Source organism: Nyctereutes procyonoides, unplaced genomic scaffold, assembly GCF_905146905.1.
Source record: "Nyctereutes procyonoides isolate TBG_1078 unplaced genomic scaffold, NYPRO_anot_genome, whole genome shotgun sequence".
NCBI classification, from domain to species: domain Eukaryota; kingdom Metazoa; phylum Chordata; class Mammalia; order Carnivora; family Canidae; genus Nyctereutes; species Nyctereutes procyonoides.
Window position 1 is genome coordinate 8867345 of NW_026575033.1, and position 27471 is coordinate 8894815.

General features: G+C 43.8%; 1 protein-coding gene across 3 annotated transcripts in view; it reads right to left on the bottom strand.

The window, feature by feature from the left end:
* FLT1 (fms related receptor tyrosine kinase 1) overlaps positions 1–22133 on the bottom strand; it is a 176006-nt gene extending 153873 nt beyond the window's left edge. The window contains exon 1 of one of the 3 annotated variants that reach the window (XM_055317306.1): positions 21750–22133. In XM_055317306.1, the coding sequence (XP_055173281.1) occupies positions 21750–21813 (64 nt within the window). In that variant the 5' untranslated portion in view covers positions 21814–22133. Of the gene's footprint in view, positions 1–12469; positions 12772–21749 lie in introns of those variants that run through there. The other 2 variants (XM_055317304.1, XM_055317305.1) reach the window with 2 other exon arrangements.
* Between the last annotated feature and the right edge of the window lie 5338 nt (positions 22134–27471).

Here is a 27471-nt window from a genome sequence, read left to right on the forward strand (position 1 = left end):
GAAGCCTGCTTCTCCCTCTGCCTGTGTCTCTGCCTGTCTGTGTCTCTCACCAATCAATAAATAAAATCTTAAAAAAAGAAAAAAGAAAGAAGAAAGAATTCACTATCAAGCACAGTGGTGTAATATCACTAAAAAAATAGTATGCGTACATGGATTTAGGTGAGCACCAAAATTGTATTATTCCCGTCTATTTTCTTTAGTGTTTGTCTGTTCCAAATTGTAGATAGGTAGAAAGAGAAGAAAACTTCATGACTCTCTGACAAAAATCCTTTCCTTTCCCACACACCAAACATCTACTTGAAAGCACATACGCAATGCGGACTGTCCTAAGACACGATTCTCCACTCCACCCTCATTTCATTAGACAAAATGGAGTGTTTTCTTTGACTTCAGTGGGGAGAGTGAGTACAAGTCCAAGTATGGCTTTATTTCACAATCAAAGCCAAAACCCAAATGATTGAGGCTGGTTCTTCAAAGCTACTCTGCTGGATACAAATAGAGCAAACTCCTGCCTTAGGTCATTATGAACCCAACAGCCTTGCCCATCACTTTAAAGCTAAGAGAAGACTCTTAGATAAAGTCAGACTTGAAGTGTCATTAGAAAACTGTGTTTTTTATTGATCTAAGTAAAAACAGTGTTCTTATTATTTGAATACAACTTCAAGACAAACCCCCTAGCTCCTCCTCCTTCCAAATGCCACTCCTTCTTTCACCTCAACCATACTGAAATCAAAGGGTTATTCCCTGTAAGAAAGGGCCCTTATCCAAATATAAATCATGAAATATCTACATTTTTCCCTTTCTGATTTAGTCAGTAATCACCCCAGTTCAGCTCCTGACTAGCTCTGTGTGGCCATGGGTATGCACTTAGGCCTCAGATTATTCATCTGCCAACAGAGGGGGATGGCCTTAGATTTTTAGAATTCCTTCCAGCCTAAAAATTCTATGATCCTGAGATTACAGCAACTGATACCAACATACCAGTTGGAAATCACGTCAAAAAAATAATTATGACTAATAAAAAGATAACCCAATTTTTAAAAATGGACAAAGGATCTGAAGAGATCTTCTTCCAAAGAAGATTTATAAATGGCCAGTAAGCACATGAACAGATGCTGCAAAAATGCGGGAAAATGCCAATCGAAACCACAGTGAGATACCACTTCATACTTCCTAGGTTAGATTAAATTAAAAAGACAGACAATGACAAGTGCCGGTGAGGATGTGGAGAAACTGGAGCCCTCACATAATGCTGGTCAGATTGCAAAGTGGTACGATCACTTTGGAAAACAGTAGGGCAGTTCCTCAAATGGTTAAACAGTTTAAACATACAACCTAGCAATTCCACTCCTAGGTATCTATCCAAGAGAACTAAAAACATCTGTCCACATAAGAACTGGTGAACAAATATGTGTCTATTGCAGCATTATTCATAACAGTTCAAAAGTAGAAACAACCCTAATAATGTCTATCAATGACAAATGGATAAACAAAATGTAGTATATCTGTACAATGGAATATTACTCAGCAATAAAAAAAGAATGAGGTACATATGCATGCTACTACATAGATGACCCTTGAAAATATGCTGGTGCATGCAGAGGAGAAGACTCTGAGGACACAGGGAGAAGGGAGCTATATATAAGACATGCAGAGAAGACTTCAAAGAAATTAAACCCGCTGACACTTTAAAGTTGGACTTCCAGCTTCCAGATTGTGAGAAAAGAAATTTCTCTTACGAGCCCCAAACAAAAACACCATGCTAAGTAAAAGCAGCTTGTTACAAAAGGCCACATGGTATACGATTCCATTTATATGAAATGTCTAGTGCAGGCAATTCACAGAAACAGCAAGTGCATTAGTGGTGGCGAGGGACTGAGGGAAGAGGGAGAAGAGGAGTGATCAACAGTGGGTATGAGGTTTCTTCCTAGGGTAGTGAAAATGTTCTAACATGAGAGAGCGGTTGAGCGGTTGCCCAACTCTGAATACATTTAAAAAAAAAAAACACTGAATTATGCAATTTAAAATGGCAAGTTCTATGGTATGTGAATTTTACCTTAATCAAACCGTTAAAAAAGAAAAACTTATGACTAATCACAAAGATAAATTGAAGACACAGAATATGGAGCTATTTTGAACTTAGCTGCCACACATGACCCAATTGGTATTAGATGTTACACTAGTTCTTTTTCCAGCTTAAAGCTGTAGAAGGCTGATTTTGGAGAAATCATTTTTCTTTCATGCTTGATAACATCGGTTTTTAGGTTTTGCAGGCATTTTGCAAAAAACCTCATGGTTTCTCCAAATTACAACCTTTGAAATTTACTTTGATGTTAATTTTAAGTCACTTCTAATGGCGTATTTTGAATTTTAACTATTTAAGTTAGAATTTTAGCAAACTGAATCACATTGGAAATTATCCCGCTACAGCTCTCCAAAGAAACCTATTGGTGCTTCCTTTTATACAAAAATTCACTTCTGATTTATTTTCTTAATACAAAGCTTTGTATATTAGATTTATTTCAAATGAGATGCATCTGTTTTTGATTTTGCATACCATGTTTTCAATAGTACATAATCCTACATGACAAATGATCTCTTTATTTAAGTCCCCAAGTATCATGTTTCCAAAATTTGATGTTAAGACCATGAGCCTTTACCAAGGTTTTGTGAGGTTAATTAAACATAATTCATAATAAAAGAAGATATTCTTTCTCCAAGATGTAAGTTATTAAAAGCTTAAGTCTCACAGACTAAATTTTATAGAATCTTTCTGGTTGGCGGCAAGGCTGGGAGAAAGGTTAAGAATACAATGGCAGGTGAACCAAACTTCTAGAAACTACCACAATTTTTGTTTGGGATGTTAATTTCTACAGGGTTCCAGTGCTTAATAAAAGCTAAATCTTGGTCTCAGCCTCTGTGTAGTGCCTCTATGAAAGCATTTTTCAGGTAATATGAAGTGTATAACCTTATACTCTTATAACCTTATAACCGAATGCACCATTAGAATGGCTGTCTTAGATGAAGACCACACCACTAGCTAAGCTGACAGTGCACATGTTGACAGAGGGCATTATAATATGCATGTTGCGCTCTCTCATTTTTAGCATGATGGAAAAAGACTGAAGGGTTCATATTCCATCTACCAACAGACCACATCGAAGATAGGAAAGCCACAGGGATTTGTATTGCAGCAGAGCTTGAGTCTCATGATTAGGCATGATATTTGTTTTCAAAATGTTATTTTTCCCCAAAAAACAATTGGCATTGAGTCAAGGAAAACCCTAAAGAAAAAAGGATTTTAACCTATAGACAGGCACATGTCCATACCAATCTACTTGGATGCACACTTTTCTCTGCATATACATCAACTTTGAGGTGTGGGGGAAGCGGTTAGAGAAGTGAAAGATGTTTGGGGGTTGTTTGAATTGTATTCTCCATTGCTCTAGGCATAAGGAAAGCTCTTTTTAGCTGGAATTTGGAAATAGATGCGTATTTGGCAAGAGCATGAAGCTGTGATTTACTGATGACTAATCCCTTATGTTGATAAGATTATTCACAACTTTTGAATGGGCAAATACCGGCTATTTTAGGTTAGGGTAATTGTATTATTGTTCTTCAGAATCCACAAAGGACTGGATGCTGAAGTAGCTACAGCAGCCATACATTTAAGCTATAGAAAGTTGCTAATCCCAGGAACTTGCTATTGTCCTTTACATCTTTACCTGATGTTAAACTCACTCTTTTACCACACAGACCCTCAAAAAAAATTCACTAGCTTCTTGCTTTAGAGTTTTTGCTATTCAAAGTAATCCCCAAATAATTAGATTTGAAATGCCAAGCGTCTCATTTCCATGTTTTAATAGAAAATTTAAGATAGTCATTTACATAGCATTTATGTCTTGAATTCAAGTGTAAAAAAAACAAGTGAAGAAATTATGTAAATGTTTAATTTCAGTAGTCAACATTGGCTATAGACATATTCATTTGAATAATTCTTCTATAGTGTGTTTTAAAGCTGTCTTACAACTCATATTTTGTCAGTTGACAAAATCCATAAATAGCTCTTGCAGTGCAAGGCATAAAGGACACCATGCTATTAGCAAATGATGTGGCCAATGTCTAAAATAATCAGAACTTGGACAGTCTGTACCTATCCATGCATGAGTTATTGGCTTTACTCATTTTTCCTTTATGAAAGTCATTTAGAAGAGAAAATTCTGTGTAGTTTAAGATGCTTACCAAAGTACTCCGAAAAACTTCAACATCCCTACAATTGGTGTTTATGAGGGGCACATCTTCAGTGTACTTCTCTAGCCTTTTACTTGACACTGGCTTCTTGGAGGGTCATGCTTTAACAGGGCGCCTTCATTTATCATTAGGCCTGTCACTGGGCTACCATCAGGAGCCTACCCTCCCAATGACCTGTACCCATGCACAGCTCCTTTTCATGTGACATCAGAGTTAATTAAGGTTGGTTAGTGAGAAATCTCCTGCCGACCAAGGAGGTACCTTTTTCCCAAAAATGCTCTACTCCCACACCACTGTTCTCTTATTGAATGAGTTCAAAAACCACCTCCACAGAGCTGTCTAACGACATGTCATTTCAATTTATCATAGGATGTCATGGAAGTTATCTGAGCTGCCTGGAGCAAGGGTCAAGATCTGGTTGACAGGGCACGAGACATGGCTCGTAAAGTATTTAGTGAAGTCTGGCAGGCCTTCAACCGGTTATGCAAAGGGAGAGGACTAGAACAATGTTCACACCCTAAAAAGGCATAGAGAAAGATTTTGTCTGTTAGGTAGTGCTTCTCTATCAGTAGCAGGAAACGCATTACATTTGGAGTACATCCCCGCTGGCCTCTATTCTTACCCCGTGTTGCTGTTCAGGGGACTGTGGGCAAACTGGCCTGATGCCACTTCATATAGAATAGATCATAATTACCAACTGTTCATAATTCAACTGTTCATGTTGAATCACAAGTTATTTCAGGCCAGAATGTATTAAATTTCAGGCTATGAACACCTGAAATTCAGAATGTATTAAATTTCTGGTTCTGAACACCTGAAAAGGGATTGCTCAGTAGAGGTGCCATTTCAATGAAAACACATGCAGTATATGTAGGATTAAATACACAACACTTGGTTTAATAGAAGTAACTGTTTTGTTAATCTTTCAGCACTTGGTGCATCCTCTCCAGAATCACAGTGCTCTAACACAATGCAGTAGGGTCAGAGACAGAATGTTTACAGGCAAGAGAGCACTTGCATGGAGCTGCATTGTTAAGAATGGTAGTAGCATTAATAAAATGCTTGAAGTGCCTTAGCATCAATCTTATAATCTCTAATATCTTCTTTACAAATCCAAGTTTCAGTTCTGCCAAAGGTATCTCCATATTATTATTATTTTTTTTTTAGATTTTATTTATTTATTCATGAGAGACACAGAGAGAGAGGCAGAAACACAGGCAGAGGGAGAAGCAGGCTCCCCACAGGGAGCCTCATGCGGGACTCAATCTCAGGACCTCAGGATCATGACCTGAGTCTAAGACAAAAGCTCAACCACTGAGCCACCCAGGTGCCCCTCCATATTATTTTTAAATAAACAAGTATTCCTGAAACTAACATAACATTGTATGTCAAGTATCCTTCAATAAAAAATATTTAATGGTTAAAGCTTTTATACACATGCAAACAATTATCAGCCTGGAAGTACAGTATAGTTAAAAAAAAAAAAAAAGTGCAAGCCACAATTTAAAACCTGAAGTTTTCCCCATTCTGCATTACATCAGGATTACAGTTTAATCTACTACCAAGTATTTTATCAAATGCTCTGTGTCCATTACTGCTCAAGGCCAAGGGGCCAGTCATCTATTGGAGACGATGGGAGCAGGTACCCGAATTTCATGGACATGTTACTTACATAGAACCCTGTGGGTTCCATCAGGAAGGAAAGCATCCCAAAGTAGACGTGGAAACATTTCATCAATTCAATATAGGAACTTGCCATAGAGGTTAAAACAGAACAGGAATTGGAACTTTTAAATTTTAGTGTAGCCACTGCCTATAATCTGTTATGTCACACAATTAATCTGCAGATTCACACACAGTTCTTTCCAGAAAAAAAAAAAAATGAGTATATCATGGAGTTGTATGTTGTGAGGTTATTAAGTAACCATAAAAATGCACTGTGCTGAGGTTTTAATTTTGAATACAAAATACTGCCTTAAAATATATGTGTAATAAAACGAGGAAGGCTAGCAAGCAAGGAGGCAGACAGGCAAGAGTGCATGTTAACCCTATCTATCCAGCAAGGAAAAGCCAAAAACATTACTACAGCTAATCCATGTTTGATCTCTTTATATATTCTTCAACTTTATAATCTATTACTAATAATGACAAAATACCATTTGCTTTGTGTATAAAAACCGGAAAAATAAAATGAGATTGGCAGGCAGTGTGTGATAAGATTCCCACGTTAATTGTAGGCTCACACTGATCCAGTTTATGAAGCTGAAACTACATAGAGAACTTTTTTCTGGAGTCCTTTAAACGGTCTATAAAGATGGTGCTTTATAAATTCCCTCCCTAAGAGGCAAGTTGAGAGATCTCCGCCTTTGTAACCAATTATATATACAAACCCTCTGACCTCTGAAGATTTAAATGGCCAAGTGTGTGCGATTAAGTTATCCATCATTGGGGAATTGACTTTTAGAAAGCCATGTTAGCATACTTTCTAAGGCTCATTAAAACACTATTCTTGACCATTGTGTTTCTGTTGTCAAAATCAGTTTCCTTCTAAATTAAACAATTTGAAATACAATTGCTTTTCATTACACATATTTTGGAGACTAATCCCGCTTAAACAATGGGATGGGTATGTTACTGAACTGTTCTTTTTAATTCTGGCTTCCTTTAATTTTCATGTTTTCTTAAGACTTGCTTAATTTACATGGTAAATATTTGTAATCTTCCTAAGGTTTCACAAACTTTAAAAAAAAAAAAACTTGGGACGCCTGGGTGGCTCAGTGGTTGAGCGTCTGCCTTCTGCTCAGGGTGTGATCCTGGTCCCGAGATTGAGTCCCACATCAGGCTGCCTGCATGGAGCCTGCTTCTCCCTCTGCCTGGGTCTCTGCCTCTCTCTGTATGTCTCTCATGAATAAATAGATAAAATAAAATCTCAAAAAAAAATCTTATCTCAGATGGAACTAATAATGTTCTACAAGTTTGGCTGAAAGCCAAGCCTCTGGAAGAGAAAGTAAGCCACTAAAAAGCAGTACGGTTCCAGCAGAAGTATCTCAATTTTTAAAGAAATAATTTACTGAATGGTTTTCACTCACTTCAGTGTATGATATCGAGGTCTTCCTTACAAATATTTGTAAGACTTTAAAGTCATTTATACTCATACACTCTCATTAACCTATCTGAAATTTTATTTCTAGAATTAGTGGTTTTGATATCATCCAAGATATCACAACTCTGATGGAAGAAAAAATGAAACAAAACACCAATTTTTGCTCCCAGTTGGCCATCCACCTAATGGGCTTTAAAATATCCTATGTACCAGCCAACTCTAGAGGATAAGCCCAAAATCAGTAAGCAGAAGTTACATAACACCAGAAGGAAGAACTCTATAGAGAGGCAAGAAAGTCTCCAGTTCTGGAGCTGTCCCTACAAAGTTAAGGCATCAACTCCCCGAGATGAGACTGATGAACAGGGTGGTTAAGGGTTGGACTCCCAAACACAATCCTAAGAGTCTGGGAACTTATTCCCCTCATTTATCTATCCTTCTTATCTCTCTTTTACCGCCAGCCAACCCTGGTTTTTTTCCTACTACATTCCCCATATGACCCCTTTCTCTCACCCCTCACCTTGTAGATTTCTCTGATGTTTCACCTTAGCATTTATTCTTCCACATAATATTTTCAACATATACTAAGAGAAGGATACAATCATAAACAAGACAAACAAGATCGCTTTCTTTAAAGTGCTTATAATTTAGGCTGGACAACAGCTAAAGAAACCAGGAAATATGGATATATATAGATTTCATACTTACAAATTACTTTATATGCAAACATAAAATTACATTATATCTGTGCGTTTTCATAGCAAAGTACCAGATGTGGGGACACTAGCCCAGCCCAGGGAGTGAGGGACATTCTCACACAAGAATAGTGTTGAAGGAATACCCAAAGACTGAGCGTATGTTTGGTAAAGGAAACATTTGGTTCTCTTCCTCTCTCCCTCCAAGATTTACAAATCTTCAAACCCTCTCAAGCTTCATCTTTTCTTTTAGGCAACTGTTTTTCCTTTATCAACTACCCTTAATTCTCTTGTCTGTACAGTTCTGCTTTCCTTGAGGGGAGAAAGCCCTACTATCTTCTTCCAATGCCCTGGTTTGCATATTTTTTTTAATGTAGGATTTATCTCACTTTACTTGCCACTAGAATAAAAGCCACAAAGGAACATTCTCTAGATGATCTGCCCAGGTCATGCTGTGCTTTTGGAAATTGTGGAGGAAGTCTCAGATGGAGGTGAAGCAATGAGAGGAATTTAAAAAAAAAAAAAATGATGAGCTTTCATTTGCATGATTACATCAGGACTTAACTTGTCCCTCCTCTTAACCTGTTTTGTCTTCCTAGCTTACCCTGGGGACGGTCCAGAGCCAAGAGGAAATAGTTTCCAACCCAAATGTCCTTCTCTAAGATAGCAAAAAAAAAAAAAAAAAAAAAAAAAAACAAACAATAGCAGGAGCAGTAACATCACCTAGTATCTTTAGGGTAAATTGGTGCACCTAAAAATTCAGGTTTCCAATCAACTGTCTTTCTTCTGTGCAGTTTGGGAACCTTGACCAGCTAAGAATTTCCCAGCAGGAGGGCTCATCTAAAGAAAGTATCTCTTGGGAACGATTTCTCTAGCGGGTGGGCAGCTTAAATCCTCATTTTGAATCCTAAGTCTAGATTCAATTCAGGAGAACATGATTAGCTCAGCCAAAGACAAGAAAGGGGTCACTAGAATCAGAGGATGGCCCTCAAGGAAGGAACACAACATTACAGATGTGCTGGGAGGTTGACTACCAGCTCTTGGGCATATTTCAATCAACCTCCTCCACCCACACTTCCATATAAGGTAATTAGAAAGTGAACCAATGTGGAACCATGACTCCTACAAGTGAGATCCAGAGGAATGGCTATGATACGTTGCAGTCAGTTCAACCAGCACTTATTGAGAGATTACTGTGTACCAGGTACTGTACTGGATTCAGAGCTAGGAAGATGAATCAGAAACAAGTACTTCCTTTTGAAGGGCTCTCAGCCCTGAGTAGCCTGTTAGGTCATGAGTCACCTACAAGTAGATTAGGTGAATACCAAGAAATGTAGAAGATTATCTAAGTCAACAAACAGAGATCACCTCATAACTATGTATACCTTGTTTTCAAAGGACATATTTTTGAGCATAGGGAGTCATAAATTCTTCTCTACACTTAAGTGATTCACTTCAGTAAAATTCAGTTAACTTCACAAAATAAAACAGTCAACGGCAAACATATAGTACAACGAACACAACTATGTTTACATCTTGAAATAAAAAAACGGGTTAATTGATGAATATTCTTGAGCACCTTGTAAGTGACTTGTTAAAATATTCTAAAATAACATAGTCTTCAAAAAAAATAGTCTACACATGCCTGAATTCCATGGAAAGTTGCACATAGACCTAGTAGGCTTACTGGTTATGAAACAGGCATCAGGAGAATCAAATTTGATATGATCCATGCTTTTCCTTATGAAATCACACCAGAAAGCGTACCATTCCAGAACGTTCTAAGAAAATATAATCCTTAAAAGAAATTTCCAAGCAAGTTTGTCTTTAACATTCTCCCAAAATGGTGAGTGAATTATTCCAGAAAGGCAATCCCATGCCCATCTGCTTGGACTCAAAGTCCAAAACAACTCTACCTCAACATTTTAGAATTTCACTGCCCCTAAAAAGAGGTATCCAGATATAGAATTATTAAGTTCAATGTCAGTTGAGACAGGCTAAGGTGAGATAGAAATTCCTGTGTTAGTTTCCCGAATTTCCCATTTGCCTTCCAAGTGACTGTGTGACAAATATTTTGCATAGGCTACTTCTCATTCAGCAGTTTTGAGAACAGAATGGGATGGGGAAGCATGTGGTAAAATCGTTGCTAATTTGAACATCAATGATGTGTGTCAAATATTCTCTAACCCTCCAGCAGTTATAGGTACACAAGATCCATTCTAGGACAATACAATCGCTCAATTCTCATGTAATTCTTTTTTTTTTTTTTGTCCAGTTCTAGCAGAATTCTCAATGGAAAAGATTTTGAAGCTATAAACATTTCCAAAAAACTGAGAACAAAAATCTGATCCAGCAGGAGACATTATGTGGAAAAAGAGAGCTAAACAGTGTTTCCCAAAAAGAAAACAATACCATTAATCATAGGTGCAATGCTTTAACAAGAGTTTACACTGCCTTTTCAAATTGTTTGCAATCTCCTTAATACAGCTCTGCCTTTCTAAGTGTTTACATCTACTTTCAGTTGCTCTAATGCCAACTTAGAAAAAGAAAATAATAATAAAAAAAAAATCAAACAGTATATATATCACCAGTCCTTATAATTTTCATCCAAGACATGTACCCATTGGACCACATTTCCAGTTTGGTGGCAGGACAGGGTTTTTCTCAAATTTGGATGAACACAGCCATATTCTGGTATTAAAAAGTGCCCCTCTCCAATTAATTGATCAAGGAAGAAGTAAAACACTCTTCCTCTTTCTCGACTTCTTGCAGATTTGAATATCTGAAAGGAATGATCTAGTAGGGGAGGAGAGATCCAAGACACAACAGGGCTCGAAAGAAATGCTTCCATTTTTGATAAATGTTATGAGGACTGTCAATCAACAAGGTAAATCATCTGGAGATATAATGTGCAACAGGAGGACTATAATTAACCCTGCTTGTATAGTATATTTGAAAATTCCTTTGACGAAAGAAACAAAGAAAGAAAAAAGAAATGAAAGCATGTGTTGTGTCCATCCTACACTGAAAAGTAACTCCCTCTAGGAGAATGCTCTCAGACAGTTGTGTTTTTCTCACAAACATAAGCTCTTCGTTCTAAACCCCAGAAGCCAAACTCTGGTTTTCCTTAATTCCTAGATTTTGTCATTCAAGATATGTTGGGTACATGTTGGTGGAAAGAGTACCAATTTCAAAATCAGAATGACCTGTTTTGAATCCTGGGCTAGACACTCCTAAGTGTGTAATCCTCAGTAAACCACCCGGTTTCTCTGAGCCTCGGGGTTTCAATCTGTATTAAACAAAGTTAAAAGTGTGCACATTGGGTAGTTATGAAGAAGTTCATTTGAGCTACCATGTACAGAGCCTGTGCTTAGGAAGGGCTCAGTACATGCATCCTCCCCCTCCCCCAATATGCATGGCATCTGCTCTCGGGGTCAAACACACACCAGGGTCCTTCCCTATACTCCAGTCTCATTAAGAAAAAGTTCTGAGTCTTTGAGGTTTCTGGGATCTAAAAGGTACACAGAGAACGTGTACTCAATTTGATTGATTCCTAGGAAGCAATCTGGCAGAGGGCAACCCCGGCTTCTTCACAGGACCTCACTGATGATGATAACTTTTCCAGAATCAAAGTGCTGGTTTGGCTTATCCATCCTTTTATGTAATCTGACCTCATGTGAAGCCACATAGAGGAGAGCAGTTTGAAAGCCCATATAAAATCATATTCTTAAGAAATAAACAAAAAGGGGCTCCTGGGTGGTATAGTCAGTCAAGCGTCTGACTCTCGGTTTTGGCTCAGGTCGTGATCTCAGGGTCATGAGATTCAGCCTGGTGCCAGGCTCCCTGCTCAGTGCACAGTCTGCTTGAGTTTCTCTCTCCTTCTTCCTCTCCCCCTCCCCACCTCTCTCTCTTTTTAAAATAAATAAATCTTTTTAAAAATCAGGTTCTTATGGACTTGAATTTTTTGGGAGGTCCTTGATAAGAAAACCCATGTGATTAAAATCCAGTCTCAATGGAGACTTTACTTGTGTCTCCCGCACGCAACAGTGGAATCTCCCAAGGCCACTTCAGGCTGGAGTAGCAGCGGCGTCTCACATTCTTTGGAGATGGCAAAGCTCCAAGGAGAGATAGTTTTGAAAGAAGGGAAAGACCAACACATTCTCATCGATGTTCTTTTCTTTCTTTCCTTTTCATTTAGACTGTAAGGCATGGTAGGAGGAGGGGAGCTTGGCAGTCACACACATCAGCCTGGGATGATTCCAGCTTTACTTACCACTGCTGTGATCTTAGGGAAAGTATTTAATTTATGTAAGCCTCCGTTTCTTCATATTTGAGAGTACTGCCCTTACCTCTCAGGATTGAGTCAAATTGTATATGTAAGTCAAAGTACCTAACCATCTATAAGGGTCAGTCCACTCCTTACCCCTTTCCTCAAAGCATTCAGCTTCCTCACACCCTCCAGAGAAGATGCTGCATCAGAGATTTGATGATATAAGTCAAGAGAAGCTGCAGGGCTCCCCACACTCAGAGTCTGAAGATCAGCTGTGCTTCCTCACTGGTATTATGGTACTCTTAGGAGGCCAGAAGCCCCAACAAGGCATGACACATTAACCATGGCCTCTGTAGCAATCATAAGATTTATGAAACAGAAGCTCTTCCATTGGACCAGTTGTCTCCATCACAGGTAGTGTTTAGAAGGGCCAAGGAATAATTCACAATCATTTTCTTGGCCAAACTCCAGCCTAATATCTAGACCGAAAAGAAAAAGATAACCATGTCAACAGTGGTATGGTAGATTGAAAAACACGGCCACAGTATGGTGCAGCAACCCCCTTCAAGAAAGGAGCCTCTTGGGCAGCCCCGGTGGCGCGGTGGTTTAGCGCCGCCTGCAGCCTGGGGTGTGATCCTGGAGTCCCTGGATGGGTCCCTCGTCCGGCTCTCTGCATGGAGCCTGCTCTCCCTCTGCCTCTCCCTCTGCCTGTGTCTCTGCCTCTCTCTGTCTCTGAATAAATAAATAAATAAATAATCTTTAAAAAAAATAATAAAATTACAGAAAAGGAAGATTAAAAAAAAAAAGAAAGAAAGAAAGAAAGGAGCCCTTTCCCCACCCTTTGACTCTAGGTTAGGACCTGCTTTTGCAAACCCAATGGGTCAGAGTGGTCTAGGCAAAGTCCAGACCTCAAAGGGCCTTGAAGCTTCTGCCCCTGCCTCCACATAAAGAAACCTGAGCTATACCACCGAATGGCAAAACTCCGTGTGTGGAGGGGAGACCCAGCAATAGGCAGTGCCAAGGGCCTAGGGGCAATGCCAAATGAAGGACAGCTGCATGAGGGATCTAGCTAGGCCCTGAGGGAAAGATCACTCAGTTGAGCTCCGCCCAAATTCCTAATCCACAGACTCAGAAGGCATAATGAATTATTGTTTAAGGCCAGTGAGTTTTGGGGCAACCTATCACATAGCAATAGATGACAGATACAAATGCAATCCTGAGTTAGCCCTTCAGAAGCAGTGATTCAGCAGTGGGAGTGGGTAAAGGATATGTTCTTTCTTTCTTTCTTTTTAAAGGTTTTATTTATTTATTCATGAGAGACACAGAGAGAGAGATGTGGGCAGAGGGAGGAGCAGGCCCCCCTCGGAGAGCCCAACGCAGGACCCAAGCCCAGGACCCTGCGATCACGACCTGAGCTGAAGGCAGACGCTCAACCACTGAGCCACCCAGGTGCCCCAGATATGTTCTTTCTATATTTGAACATTAAGCATCCAAGTGGAGCACACATAGCATTCAGCCTCCAATGCCCCAGAGGTACCCTTAGGTGCTCTCAGGGAAGGAGATACAACTTGGATTCTTGATTTTTCACAAGAAAGTTTCCAACACATGGTTCTGCACAACGAGAGGCCAGCTCTGTTTCTGGCCAAGCAGCAAACTCTTCTCACTAACCAGTGGGGACAGACCTCTGGAACACCATGAAAGTCAGCAGAACCAGCACGTAGAATTCAGCCACCCAAGTGGCAGACACTGATCCCAGCAAAGGAAATACAGGCCAAGCAGCTCAGTTATGGAGGCAAAGCATCATGAGGCTTCAGGCCGCATTGCATGGGGATCCCGGAGTGTGGCAGGGCTGGCCCGAGGTACTTGGGTGCCCAGGACAGGTCAATGGCATGGCCCTTTCAGTAGGACCTCGTAGACACTTAGCAATATTTATACAGATGAAAGCCTGAGCGTTGTTCTGAGGCGTAAGGCAGAGAAGAACTACTATTAGCTCTACTGTCTACACCTGCAATTCAGTCTGACTCCTAACTCACATACCCCACCCACACCAACCGGATCCACTTTCCTCAGAAGGCAATTTTGCCACTTTTGTTTGTTGTGTGCCCCAAGCACTTTACCCTAATATTCCTTCTGCCACACTACTAACACATACCCTTCCTGGCATTCTTGTACATAGGAATTCTTGTAAATAGTTTCCTCTACTTTGTTATGTGTCTAGTGATGACTTAGAGCCTTTTACAGATTGGCACATGGGTCTCCAAGGTGGCCAGGTCTCTTCAACCAGCCTGTAGGGTCTCTGCATGAGGTGCAACAGCGACAACTAGGGAACTTGCTCGAAATGCAAATTATTGGCCCTACCCCAGGCCAAAGGGCCAATAATTTGCATTTTTTCCACCTCAGAAACTCTGGGGTGGAGCTCAGCACTCTAACGCAGCAAGCTCTCCTGGTGATTCAGATGGATGATAAAATAGGAGGTTCTTAACCTCTTCCGCCCACTGAAATCACCTGGGAGCTTTATAAATTACTGGTGCCTGGTTCCCACTCAAGAGATTGTCATTAAATCGGTAAGGGGTACAGCCAGGGCAAGGTAGGTTTAAAAGCTCCCCAGATGATTCTAATGTAGGGTCAACATGGGGGACCATGGCCCTAGCAAGAGGCAAAGAGCTTCACAGAAGTTTAAATCCTTTCATCTTTGTGTCTAATGAAAGCAAAGGCTTTTTTCATTTATATAAGGTTCACTTCAGGCCTCTTGCAACACAAGCATCTGACCATTGTTACAGCTTTGCTTCTGGGGACCACATGGGTGTGTCTGTAGCTTGAAAGGAAATCCATTCACACTCCATCAGTTAAATAGGTTAGAAGACCAGGCTGAGAAAAAGTGCCTGTAGGCAACGTGGTAATCTGTGAAAGGACAAAAGCATTTGCCAAGATTTGCTGTAAGAGACGAGGAAGAACAAGCACAAAACACATTGAATTTCATGCCAGTAAGAAGCACAAACAAAACAAAAAACGTGCTATCAGAGTAGCAAGACATAATGAGACAGTGATGCCTTCCTGACAACTAAGATTCAGAGGACACTTACCTTCGCTGCTTGATGTCACCAAATAATTTTGTTCTGAAAGCAAATGCCTCATAAAACTTTTATTTATGGTTGAATGCTATCTATTTAATGTCATTTTTATGATTTTTCACCGAGTCTGCATTTTCTAAGAACTTATCTTGCCACTCACTCGGTTTACTTGTTTCACCCACTACCTGTTTACTTGGATTACAGGTCCAAGCCAAGTCTAAGATTTCATAAAAAGAGTCTTGAAGAAGGACCCAGGTGTCCCAGGAGAAGACAGGACACAAGAACAATGTGGGAGCCAAAAGAGGCTCCTAGCTGGCCCAGGTCTAGTCCCTTAGCCACACAGGTCATTACTAGGGAGGTTGATGAAAAAAATGAAATAGATCCTGACAGCAGAGCTAAGAATCCTTTACTAAAATCTGTGCTTCTCCATTTTTAATGTGCAAACAAAACATCGGTGGACTTTATGAATATACAGGCTCTCTGATTCATTAAGTTGTCCGGGGGGATGCTGCTGTTGCTGCTGCTGCGGCTGAACCAAGGAACACACTCTGAGAAGACTGTCTTACAATTTTGTGGGCATGCGCAGAGTCCCCAGTAAAGCATCAGGACAAAAAAGGAGAGGATTACAGGAGAGAGAGGTCTCAGAGAGTTGAAGATCCCGGATGATTTCCTTCCTCTTAGACACTTACTGCAATGTTATCACTGCAGACCAACATTCTCTATGGGGAGCCATCCCTGTGAGGAATTCACTATAACTGAGGCCACTTGGACAGGCAGGAGTACATTCATATACTGGGACAAATTCATATCTGGCCCTGAGAGCTTGCTGCTTTGAAATAGTAGTGGGGCTACATAATTATTCATTCTAGCACTTACTAAGGCCCTCCATGCTAGGCGTTATACTAGGTGCCAGGGATCAGAGGGCAAGGAGACAGACACATTGACAGAAGAGTCATGACACAAGGTGAGAACTATAAAGGATATATATCAGGGCTGTATAGAGGAGGGTACATATAGGAGAAGAAACCATAAATTTTGTCTGTAATTATAAGGAGGAATTCAAAGAGATTGTGATTTCTGATCTTTGGAAGGCTTTGAAAGGCAGAGGAGGAAATGCGGAGGCAGGGAAAGGATCTTGCAGGCAAACAGTATGAACACGGAGTGACAAATGCACAAGGCCTATCCTGAGAAGGGTGAGTAAGTTCTTTGAGTGATGAAGGGTTTGTGGAGGGAAGTGGGGAGAAACGAGGCTGGTGATGTAGGCTGCAGCTATTTTGGCCACAGCTTGGCCATAGCAGTTCAAAAGAAGGGTCACGAGGAGAATTAGTTTGCTCACCATATGGATCAGTGTACTACTAAGCAGCCATAATTTTGATATTCTTAATCTAAGCCCCTTGTGGGCTTTAAGAAAACAGGAAGATTTCATCTTTGCAAAAGATGCCAGCATTTAAAATAGAAACATTAGCACTGCAATTAAGTCATTCAACAAATTTCTGAACACCTCTACTCTGCTTGGGTTGGAGGAAAGAGAAACGAAGAAGAAATGTTATCTGTACTGTGAACAGCAGGTTCTATGCCACTAGCCGGCTCCTGCCCCTGGGGGAAGAAGACTACCATGCTGGGGGTTTTCTCATCTTTGAAATGAGAATGTTGGATCTATGAGATTACATCTAGCTCTCACAACCTATATGGGAGACAAGATCAGATCTCGAAAGGAGCTCAAAAATCAAGAAAAGGAGCAATAATGAGATATGGCTCTCAGGCATCCAGCTTACCAAGACTGATGGGAAATCCCCAGGAATTCTTGACATCCCCCCACATCCGCCCAGCAGCAATGCAGGAAATCTAGTCCACTATCTTCAGCAGACTCAATGGAACCATTTCCTTAATGAAACCCCCCTGAAATCCCAGATGCTAAACCAGAGGCTTTCCTCTCAATCCCTCCCTCAATTACCCCATTCCTCCCATTTCCTTTTCCCTCCCTCAATCTGGTATAAAATCCAGTAATGTCATCAGCAGCATGCAATTTCCAAGGCACCCAAGTGCGTGAGGAATCAACAATGATCCTGGAAAGCATTTAGTAGATCTTGTCATTCCTTACAAGCCTACACTAAAACCATTGGAACGGAATGGACTGTCCTGTCCTATTAAATTATTTAAAGCAATGCAACAGATGTTTTTAGTGCTTTTAACCACTCCTAATAATATATTTTCGTTTAAAGAAAAAATAAGGTCTGGTATCCTTTCACATGTCCTTCCCTCACCTCTCCACAATGACAAGTACTCTGAAAAGTTCTATTTACTTGATAGCCAATAAACTCCTAACCATGCAACTGTACCAGAAACCTATAGTCAGCAAGCTCTGCATTTAACACCCAAGTGCCAAGAGGGCTTCTTCCACTTTCTCTCCATTCTTAGGCCTGCTCGCATACACATCTCAGTTTGCTCGTGCTTTGCAGAACTTCCCAAGCCAGAGTAAACATCAGCCACAACCTCGCAAAAACCCTCTCAAGGATGCTGCATTTTTTTTGGTCAATATAAAACCCATTTTTTTTGGCAATATATTTCCAACTGCTATATTACATATGTTCAAAATGGATTTTGAATGTCTCAATACTTTTCTGGTGAGGAGAACAAAGTGATTATTTGGTTTGTTCTAAAAGAGCATATAAAATAGGTCCAGTTTTAAATAAGAGGCTTAGTATCCCTGTTGTAATTTGAAATATTTATTTATTTTTAAGATTTTATTTATTTATTCATGAAAGACACAGAGAGAGAGAAGCAGAAACACAGGCAGAGGGAGAAGCAGGCTCCATGCAGGGAGCCCGAGGTGGGACTCGATCCCAGGTCTCCAGGATCACACCCGGGGCTGAAGGCGGCGCTAAACCGCTGAACCACCGGGGCAACCGTGCAATTTGAAAATTTTAGAATGAAGGTCTTTTTGAGTCAAAAAACTGAGAATTAAACAACAAAAAACAAATAAAACCCAAGAAATTCTTCTGAGTTGAAATGACTAACAAACAGCCTTAGAAGAGGTAATGTAACCAGAGTTAGGAAGTAGAGTTTACTCCATAGAGTTACATATTCTGTTTGTAAAGGAAAAAGAAGCCTATGATTACTGCTCGTTCAGACCACTTCTAACAGCTTAGCTCTTGCAACCCATCAAAGAGCGAGTTAACCAGGTGATGGAAGACAAAAAAACAAAAAAAAAAAAAATGCAATGTGATTACTGATAGCCGGTGACTCCCAGTTCTTTACACACTCAACTCTGGCATTACTGGGTTTATCAGCCATTTTATATGCAAATGCATAAAGGCGTTGGGGAGGAGAAAGAGACACACAACAAGTTCAGCCTATTCCTTGGACTCATTCACTTAAATATTTGGAAAGGTGCCTTAGAAATAGGCATCTATTCTAACTTCTGACTTTCACATAAGAAAACGAAAAATACACGGAGTTATCCCTAGGAGAGGAGCTGGATAGCCTGTTACAGAATTTTCAACAGGTAAAGAAAAAGTTTTAAATAACAGTAAACAAACAAGGTAAAAATATTAAGGAACTAGGGCAGGTGACCACCAACAGTTCATCTGCAACACGTGTCAGATGGAAAACTCCTTTCAAGGACTGCCAAAGGTGATTAATATTTCAAATATGCAATACAGAAAAGCACCACCAAAAAAGTGTGCCTTCCAAAACCTTTGAGAAAACAACAAACCTTGTCATGTAAAACTATGTCAAGTAAAATCCTTATTTTGAAAGATCTATTACATTCTATTTGGATATGAGTCTTATTTTCAGGCACATTTTAACTTTATATTATTAATGTAGCTTTTTCTCCCTCACAAGATTCAGAAGTGTTGCATTTCCAGTTAGTTAGAGCAAACTGTAAATGTCAGCTGTTCAAACACCCCCCCTCCAAAAATGGGGACAGAAAAAAAAGGGGGGGGTCTATGGCTTTAATCATGGACAGGGTGACTTAAAAAGTAAGAAACATGAGACTGAGCCAGAGGAAGGGAGGTATAATTTTTAGAGAGAAAGATCGCAATATAGAAGACTTGAAAATATCTGAATTGCAGTCATCTTTTAATTTCTCAAGGTATTTGGAAGAAGGTAAATGTAATCGTTAGGGGGAAATGCATTATCTTTTTGTCTGACGGAGCCTCTGGTTATTTTATACCTCCGTGCATGCACACACATTCACACACACGCTCAAAATATTAACTCACAAATATTCAAAGGTTAGAGAGCACCTGAAGGTGAGCAGATTCCTGATTAAAACCACAAGGCAGAGACTTGGCCTCTTTCTGGACACCTCTAGCCCTCAGTTCAGTCTGAAAGCCCTGATGCGATTTACAAGGAAAGCAGCTGATTGTTTTACTGTGATTTGTCTGTTAACCAGCCAGAAGCCGGCGGTTTACAAAGCCATGCTTTAACAATTACACATCCCAACCAGTGAAACCACCCTCCTAAACCAGCAGGTAACGAGGTTCTCACCTTGCTAATGTTTTGTCTTGCTTTCTTGTTGTAACACATAAACAATTTTTTTTTTTAAGTCACAGAAGAGTCCCAACATTTCTGCCTCGTTTAAGGAAAATAAAACCATAAAAAGATCTCAAGGGAATCTTGCTCAGGTTTCTGATAAGTTTCCACTGATTTAAATTGCGCCTAATCACCAACAGAACTATACTGGTGATTAACGCTTTTGAAACAACAGTAAAGATGTATATGTGTGAAGCAGAAAAGCCAATGAAACACACACTTTTCCCTCCATTTTTTGGATTCACAGGAATTTACCTGGATTTACCTTTACATAACAGGCGAAGGCACTTCAGAAGTTATTTAAGCGCTCTGCGCAACTATACTTAAATGTAAGCGGCTTTTCAAAACAACAACAACAAAAAAGTATTTTTGTCAAAGAAAAGCAGTATTTCATTTAAAAAATAGTTGTTACCGACTTTCCCAACTTATTACAGCAAGTTCTCAGACGTTAGGACAACGCCTGCCGGTCAGTTTAATGGTTTCGCCAATCTAATTGCAACTATTGTGATTTAGAAACCGACGATCTAAATACTCCTCCCACTGAGAAAGAATCTTTTTTTTTTTTTTTAAGTTAGTACTTTGAGGGTTTAACAAGCATTTAAAAAGATATGCCCAGCCCTACTGACTTTTTCCTTCCCTGGAAGGACTGCAATAACTTTTTAATGCTACTATATTTCATTTCATTATGTTACCTTCTCTCCAGGATCCTTAAAAGAAAGGCACTCCGAAACAGGCTCTCTGCGCCCAGGGGCACCGATCCGGAGGGGGCTTGGCCACTCACTCAGCCCAACGGGCAGCAAAGGCGGGTCTGGGACCCCAGGTCCCCTCGGCCTTGACGCCGTGCGGGGGGACCTCCACACTAAGAGCGGCGTAACCTCCTGGCCCCGGGCTGTCCCGCCGCTTGTTTCTCGAATCCCCAGCAAAGGGGTGGACCTCACGGATTCCTCAGACCGCATCTTTGGTCCAAACCGTCCTGCCTCTCTTCTCTCGGAATTGAGAGATCAGGCCCGCAGTCCTGAGACTTAACGGTATTTGGTTCTCGAGCGCCCTGGTCGGTCAGGTTCACTCAGGTCGGCGACCTGGGCTGGACCCGCCGGAGGCCCCACTGGGGCGGCGGCGCGCAGCGCGCTCGGCCGGGCGGTCGCCACGCCGCGGGGAGCAGGAGCTGCTGAACATTCCTGCGGGCATTCGGGCCCGGGCACCCGGAGTGGGTCGGAGGACCCCAGCCGTTTGCCATCTCCTGGGATCTGTCTGGTCCTGGCAGGCCCGCGACCTCGTCCGAGTGGGCTCCTCCTCCGCGCCGGAGGCAAGATGTGGTGGCCGGTGCCCAGCGTCACCAACGCCGGGGCCTCGGCGCAGCCCGCGGCGGCCTCGCGGACCTTGGGGAAGCCGCGGCTTCGGGCTCCGGTGGGCCCCGCCGACCCGCGCCATGCCCCTGGGGGCAGGCTGTGGGGGCCAGGCCGGTCCGGGGCGCGGCGTCCCCCAAGCCTGGTGCCTGGGCTGGGAGACCCGCATCGGCGACTGCGGCCGCCAAAGGGCACCCGACGCGTCCCCGAGCTCGGCGCAGGCGGCAGTTGGGGGCGGCGATGCCCGCCGGCCTGCGCCAGCCGCTCCCCGAGGTGCCCGCACCTCCTGCCCGACGAAGACAAGGGCGCCACCGCCCCGGGCGTGCCCTCGACAGCGGGGTCCCAGGTTCCCGGCGAGGCTGGCTGCTGGCGGCCGCAGCTTCACCTCCCCGCGTGCGCCCGGCCCCGGCCCCGGCCCCCGCCCCCAGGGTGTGCCCGCCTGCCGCCCCCTCCGGGCCCCGCGCGCGCGAGCCTCACCTGTGAGCAGCAGGCCGCCAAGCAGCGCGCACAGCAGGACCCCGGTGTCCCGGCAGCTGACCATGGTGAGCGTGACGCGGCCTGCCCGCCCGGTCCCCGCGCTGCTCGCGGGCCACAGCGCCCGAACCCGGCTTCTCGCGCGCCCTCCGGTCCTCCGCCCCGAGCGCCCCGAGCGCCCCTCGCCGCGGCTCCAGCCGGGGAGACCACCACCTCCCGGGTAATCCTCGCAGCTCGGCGTCCTCCGGCCGCTGCGCCCCCGCTGCCGAGCCCGTCCCGGAGCCCGCTCCGAGCCGCCGCCGCCGCCGCCGCCGCCGCCGCCGGGGAGGAGCCGCAGGAGTGTCCGCCAGGCGCGCTCCGAGCCTTCTGCGGACCTCGATTCCGAGGAGCCGAGGGCGGGGGCGATTTATAAACTTTCCCCAGCCCACTTCCTACCCCGGCACCTCCTTCCAGTGACGTCAAGGGGTCCCCCACCCCTCATCCGCCTCCCCACCTACCCTCTTCCTCCGGGACCCGATTCCCTACGGCTCCCGAGCGGGGCGGGGGCCGCCGGGGGCGGGCGGCGGGGGCGCGGCGGGCGGCGGGCGAGCGCTCGCGGGGAGGCGCCGGCTGCTCGGCCCGGAGGCGGCCCCGGCAGGTTCAGGGTCCTCGCTCCCGGCCCTGCGGCCCGGGTCCCCTCCTCCTCCCCGCAGCGCTCAGGAAATCCTCGCGGTCGGCCTCCCTCCCTCCCTCCGCCGGCTTACTCAGCCTTTGGGGGCCGCCCGCAGCGGGGAAGGGGGACCGGGTTGGAGCTGCGCCGCCCGGCCCCGGGGGCGGAAAGTCCGATCCGTGGGAAGCTGGCCGCGCCTCCGCGACGGTGTCCTTGGCACGGAGGAGTGAGGCGCAGTCCGGCTCCCTCCTCTTCCTTGTCCTCCCCGCCCGGCCCCGCCACCGCAGACCCCCCTGAGTGTCCTCGGGCGTCTAGGAAGGCGCGGGCACCCTCCGCACGGGGACCGAACCCTCGGCCCGCACCTTCGGGAAGACCGAGAACGCTCTCGGGGCCCAGGGGAGCACGTCTGTGCGTCTTTCGGCCGCAGGGATGCACCCGCCCAAGTCGTTTGCTAAACCCTCCGCTTCCTAGAAGCAAAACAACGAATAGCATCGTGGTACCTTTTCAAAAGCTGAGGCGTGAAACTGCTCCTTCAACTTGTAAGGGCCGAGCACTTAAGCCTTATTTCCTAAATACTCTAGAAAAAGAACAAAATCTTTCTGACGGCAGCTGGCCACGCAAGATGAGTGACTGCTGCTCTTCGAAAAAAACCCGATGAAATTAACTTGAGGCACTAGATCATTTGCAACGACGTTAATTCCTCGTGGTTCAATTATGTCTCCATTACCTCAAAGGCTGAAATCGTCCTAGACCCCACAGAGAGCCCAGTCTTGTCTTTGGAAACACCGCTAGTTTGGAAAATAGTTCTCCTGGCACCTGCCAGGTGATTGGTCGGTCTTGATAAAAAGGGACTGTGATAACTCCTAAACCGGACCAGGTCTGGACTCCTCCCGGCCTGGGAACGTTGGGCAACCTCGAAGTTGCCACACCTATGGCTGGCGGAGCAACGATAGGTCCCTGCAACCCTCCGCCCCGTGCAGGAAACGAACCCACACCTGGCGCCCCCGCCCCGGAGCCGGAGTCGAAGACCTTCCTGGTTCAGAAGAAAGGAAGACCTCGTGGAGTCACTGCTCCCTGCTGGCTTCACCTGCCCTTTCTATGTTTCCAGGGTTCCGCACCACTCTCCCTGCTGGGTCCTTTCCTCCACCAAACCCCGCCCCCTGGGAAACCACAGCATCCCCTGAACAGTTAGTAAGTACGGATTGCTGGAAGCTGACAGCTGATCCTTCTCCCACAGATCCCTGAGCCCAGGTCACAGTCTGGGACACACTGGGAGTGTGAAAGTGCCCCTCTGCCTCGTTTCAGAGCTGCCTGTCAAGGCTCCCTCCCAAGGAGAAGCCATCAGCATTGGCCTTCTGCATCACTTCACAGGGGGCAGGCATGGTGTTGGGGCTACAAACATTGGGAAGGGAAGATAGACCTCTGCCTTCTAAGGGACTTAGAATCTGGGGAGAAGGTTGGCAGGTTAAAGAGGCCATAACAATACAGTGCAGGGATCACAGTGTGGTGGGGGCTAGGGTCCTCATGGTCTGCCCTGAGAGCTCAGGAGGGACAGACACTTAGCTGACTCTGGAGGACAGGAGTCCATAGTACAACCTACAAAAATGTAATTCAACTTTAAAAATGCCATTTGACTTTGTAAACACCCAAAGAGACAGCACTGTATACACCTGCTGCCAGAAGTAAATTTACATCGAGTTTGTGAAGCCACGACAGATATTTGATGGCCAGCTGAAGCAATCTTTGTAATTATAAGATACTACCCCACAATACTAATATATTGCTCAATTACACTTAAAAAAGAAACAAATAAAGCCAGAAGAGTCATGGTCAAATCAATCTAACTTCATTTATGCCAAAATCATCCTGCATTAAGAGTGGTCCTCCGCGGGATCCCTGGGTGGTGCAGCGGTTTGGCGCCTGCCTTTGGCCTGGGGTCCCACGTCGGGCTCCCTGCATGGAGCCTGCTTCTCCCTCTGCCTGTGTCTCTGCCTCTCGGTCTCTCTCTGTGAGACTATAAAATTAAAAAAAAAAAAAAGTGGTCCTCCACAAATTCCTCACTATTCTTTTGAAAAGTTGCAGGCTTTTAATTATAGTCCACAGTTTCTTTCCGACCTCTCATTTCTGTGGCTGTGTTAGCCTCCTCACAAAGAATTCAAGATACTACCAATTGTCACAAGGTTTTGTTCAAGATTTCATTTTAGCTTAAATTTTAATATTTAGTCAAATGAATATCTAAACAAAAATGATGGGGAATAAAGGTATGGCTCTCAGCTCCCCTCCCTCCAAAGAGATAATGCCTTTGAATGAGAATAGGTTACTGGCACTCTTCTAACTAAACCACTAACGAAAGAGGTTTTATAGATAATCACGATAGAAAAGATCAATTTCAACATGCCTGGTGGGTATAAAAAGCTATTGAAGTAGACTATCTGCTTGCTTCCTGCTCACATACAAAAGAACATTTCATCTCCTGCAAAACCAGACACTCTCTCTTGTTATCAGCTACAAACATTCTCTGGAGGATTCTTTCTAGTCCCTATTCAGGGGCTCAGTGTTGGTAAAACCAACAGCTTTCATATTCAAGACTGAAGAATAGTGTGGAAGCATCAGTGTGAGGGACAGCAGGGGAGCCAATAATGCCTCATCTTCCTATAGTGGACCAAGTGTGGAGCTGCTCAGCTTATCAGACTGGGGAGCTCAAAATTTTACCCTCACATGTGTTAGGTACTTCAGAGCAAAGACAAATTATACTTTGTGGCTACACACTGCCCAGCATATATGTGTACCGTTGGGTACAAGAACCGATTGATCTTATAAAACCCTCTGTGTTATATGAACCACACCCCCAACCTCACAATGCATGTATACACAACACATGGCCTGAGAAGCACACACTCACAGACCTCAAGTAGCCAGCTCTGCTGAACTCATCAGGCAGGCACACTTATGGTTTGATGTGACATGCTGCTATGCTCGGATCCAGTTTCTCAGGGGACAGTTGCTGCCAACATCCTCATTCCTCTCCTTTCTGCTCCACATACTTCACTTTCTTCCTGACCACCAGCTCTTCACATAAGTTGGTACTGCTCCTGCTTATCTCATTTTGATTTATTCAGGAGTTTGGCATCTTTTTGAGGCTGGTTGGTAGTTCAGGGAAGGGACAGAGAGGGAAATTAACTTCGGGGTACAGGTGAAGGAGACGGAGGCGCCCGAGAGAACTCCAGGATCCCAAGAGGACTCAAAGATAGGGAGCACGGACAGGATGGGGACATTGGGGGAGGGGGGTAGGGAGAGGAAAAGAATGAGAGAGCAAGGAGGGAAGGGCTGGCGAGAGTAATGGATAGACAAAGGGAGGGAGGAAGAGGGAAGAGGAGGGCAAGGAAAGAAAGGGGAGAGGTGGGGTAAAGGAGAGAAGGGGAGGAGGAAGCAGAGCAGGAGGGAGGAGGAAGGGAGGAGAAAAGGGAGGTGTAGGGATGAAGAAGAGAAGGGGAAGGGCGAAGGAGAGGAGGGGGAGGGAAGATGAGCAGGGGAGGTGAGAAGAGGAAGAGGAAGGAGGGGAGAAGTAGAAAGGATTTGGCTTCAGCCATGGTGAGGTGAGTGGGCAATGGAAAGCAACCAACTTTATTTCCTCTTGAGCCAAGGCAGGGTTTGAAGTGATAATCTGGCTCAGGTCCAAACATTTGAAGGAAGTGAAATTCATCATCAGATTGCTGGACCCTAATACAGGGTCAAAAATCTCATATATCTAAATCTTATGTATCTTATATATCTAATGTTCAAGTTCTGTGTAATGGCCAGGCTATGACTAGGAAGTTTATTAAAAGCCATGAATCTAACTTCTTCCACTTCTGAGTAAGCAGGGGTGACCAGCAGAGTTATCCATCTTCAATCTTCCTTTTTCAAAAGTTCTCCTAACCCCAGGCACAGCCTCAGGGCAGGCCTGCTGGCAGCTTCAGTGGAAGACCATCCCTTTCCTTCCTGCATCTCTTCCAGGCTCCTCCCAGGTAGACTTCTGTCTCAGCGGAAGTCACGGAGAAGCCGGAGAAGCAGGGCCACTCTGCCCAAGCCCCACAGGCCCACCTGAACCAGAGGTGGGTGGGAACGCAGAAACACGGGGGGCACTTTTAGAAGTCTTCGGCAGATGGAAAATCTGGCAAATTGTCCATTTGTATGAAGGTGAGACCCCCAAATCTCTCCTAACCCTATTGTGGAGGGGAAAATTGAGTATTGTAAGTGGCGTTAGGTTTTTTTCTGTTGACAAAGAATATTCCGCAGATGCTTGGGTGGCTCAGTGGTTGAGCATCTGCCTTTGGCTCAGGGCCTGAACCCCGGGTCAGGGCTCCTTGCGGGGAGCCTGCTTCTCCCTCTGCCTGTGTCTCTGCTTCTCTCTCTCTGTGCGTCTCATGAATAAATAAATAAAATCTTAAAAAAAAAAAAGAATCTATAAAATTGACTTCTAGCTAAAATGAGAACACAGCTTCCAATTAATACTTGAAAGACACATTGTAAACTGCTTTTGGCCAATTTTTAGACTGTTAGATAACTTTGTGTCTAGACGTTTCTAATGAAAGTCTCCTCAGAATCATTGTTTCTTTTTTTTTTTAAAAGATTTTATTTATTTATTCATGAGAGACAGAGAGAGAGAGGCAGAGACACAGGCAGAGGGAGAAGCAGGCTCCATGCAGGGTGCCTAGTCTCCAGGATCACGCCCTGGGCTGAAGGCGGTGCTAAAGGGCTGAGCCACCCAGGCTGCCCCATTGTTTCTGTATTTTGGGGTGCTACTCTAGCTTATCAACATAAGAGAAAAAGAGTTAGGGTCAAGATATGACAGACAAATCTTGCTTTTAAATATAAAGCGTATCAATGTCCAAAGCATCAACTGAATATTACTGTGGTTTTTCTTGCTGAAATGTAAATCCCAGCCAAATAATAGTTTATTAATTAAATAAAATTCTCCTTCTTCATTGACTAAAGCAATCACAGATGGCACAATAAAATGTCTGAGATGTGCCTCAAAATTATCCAAGAGTAGTAAAGATGAAACAGGATCGGCTATATATTGACAATGTGAAG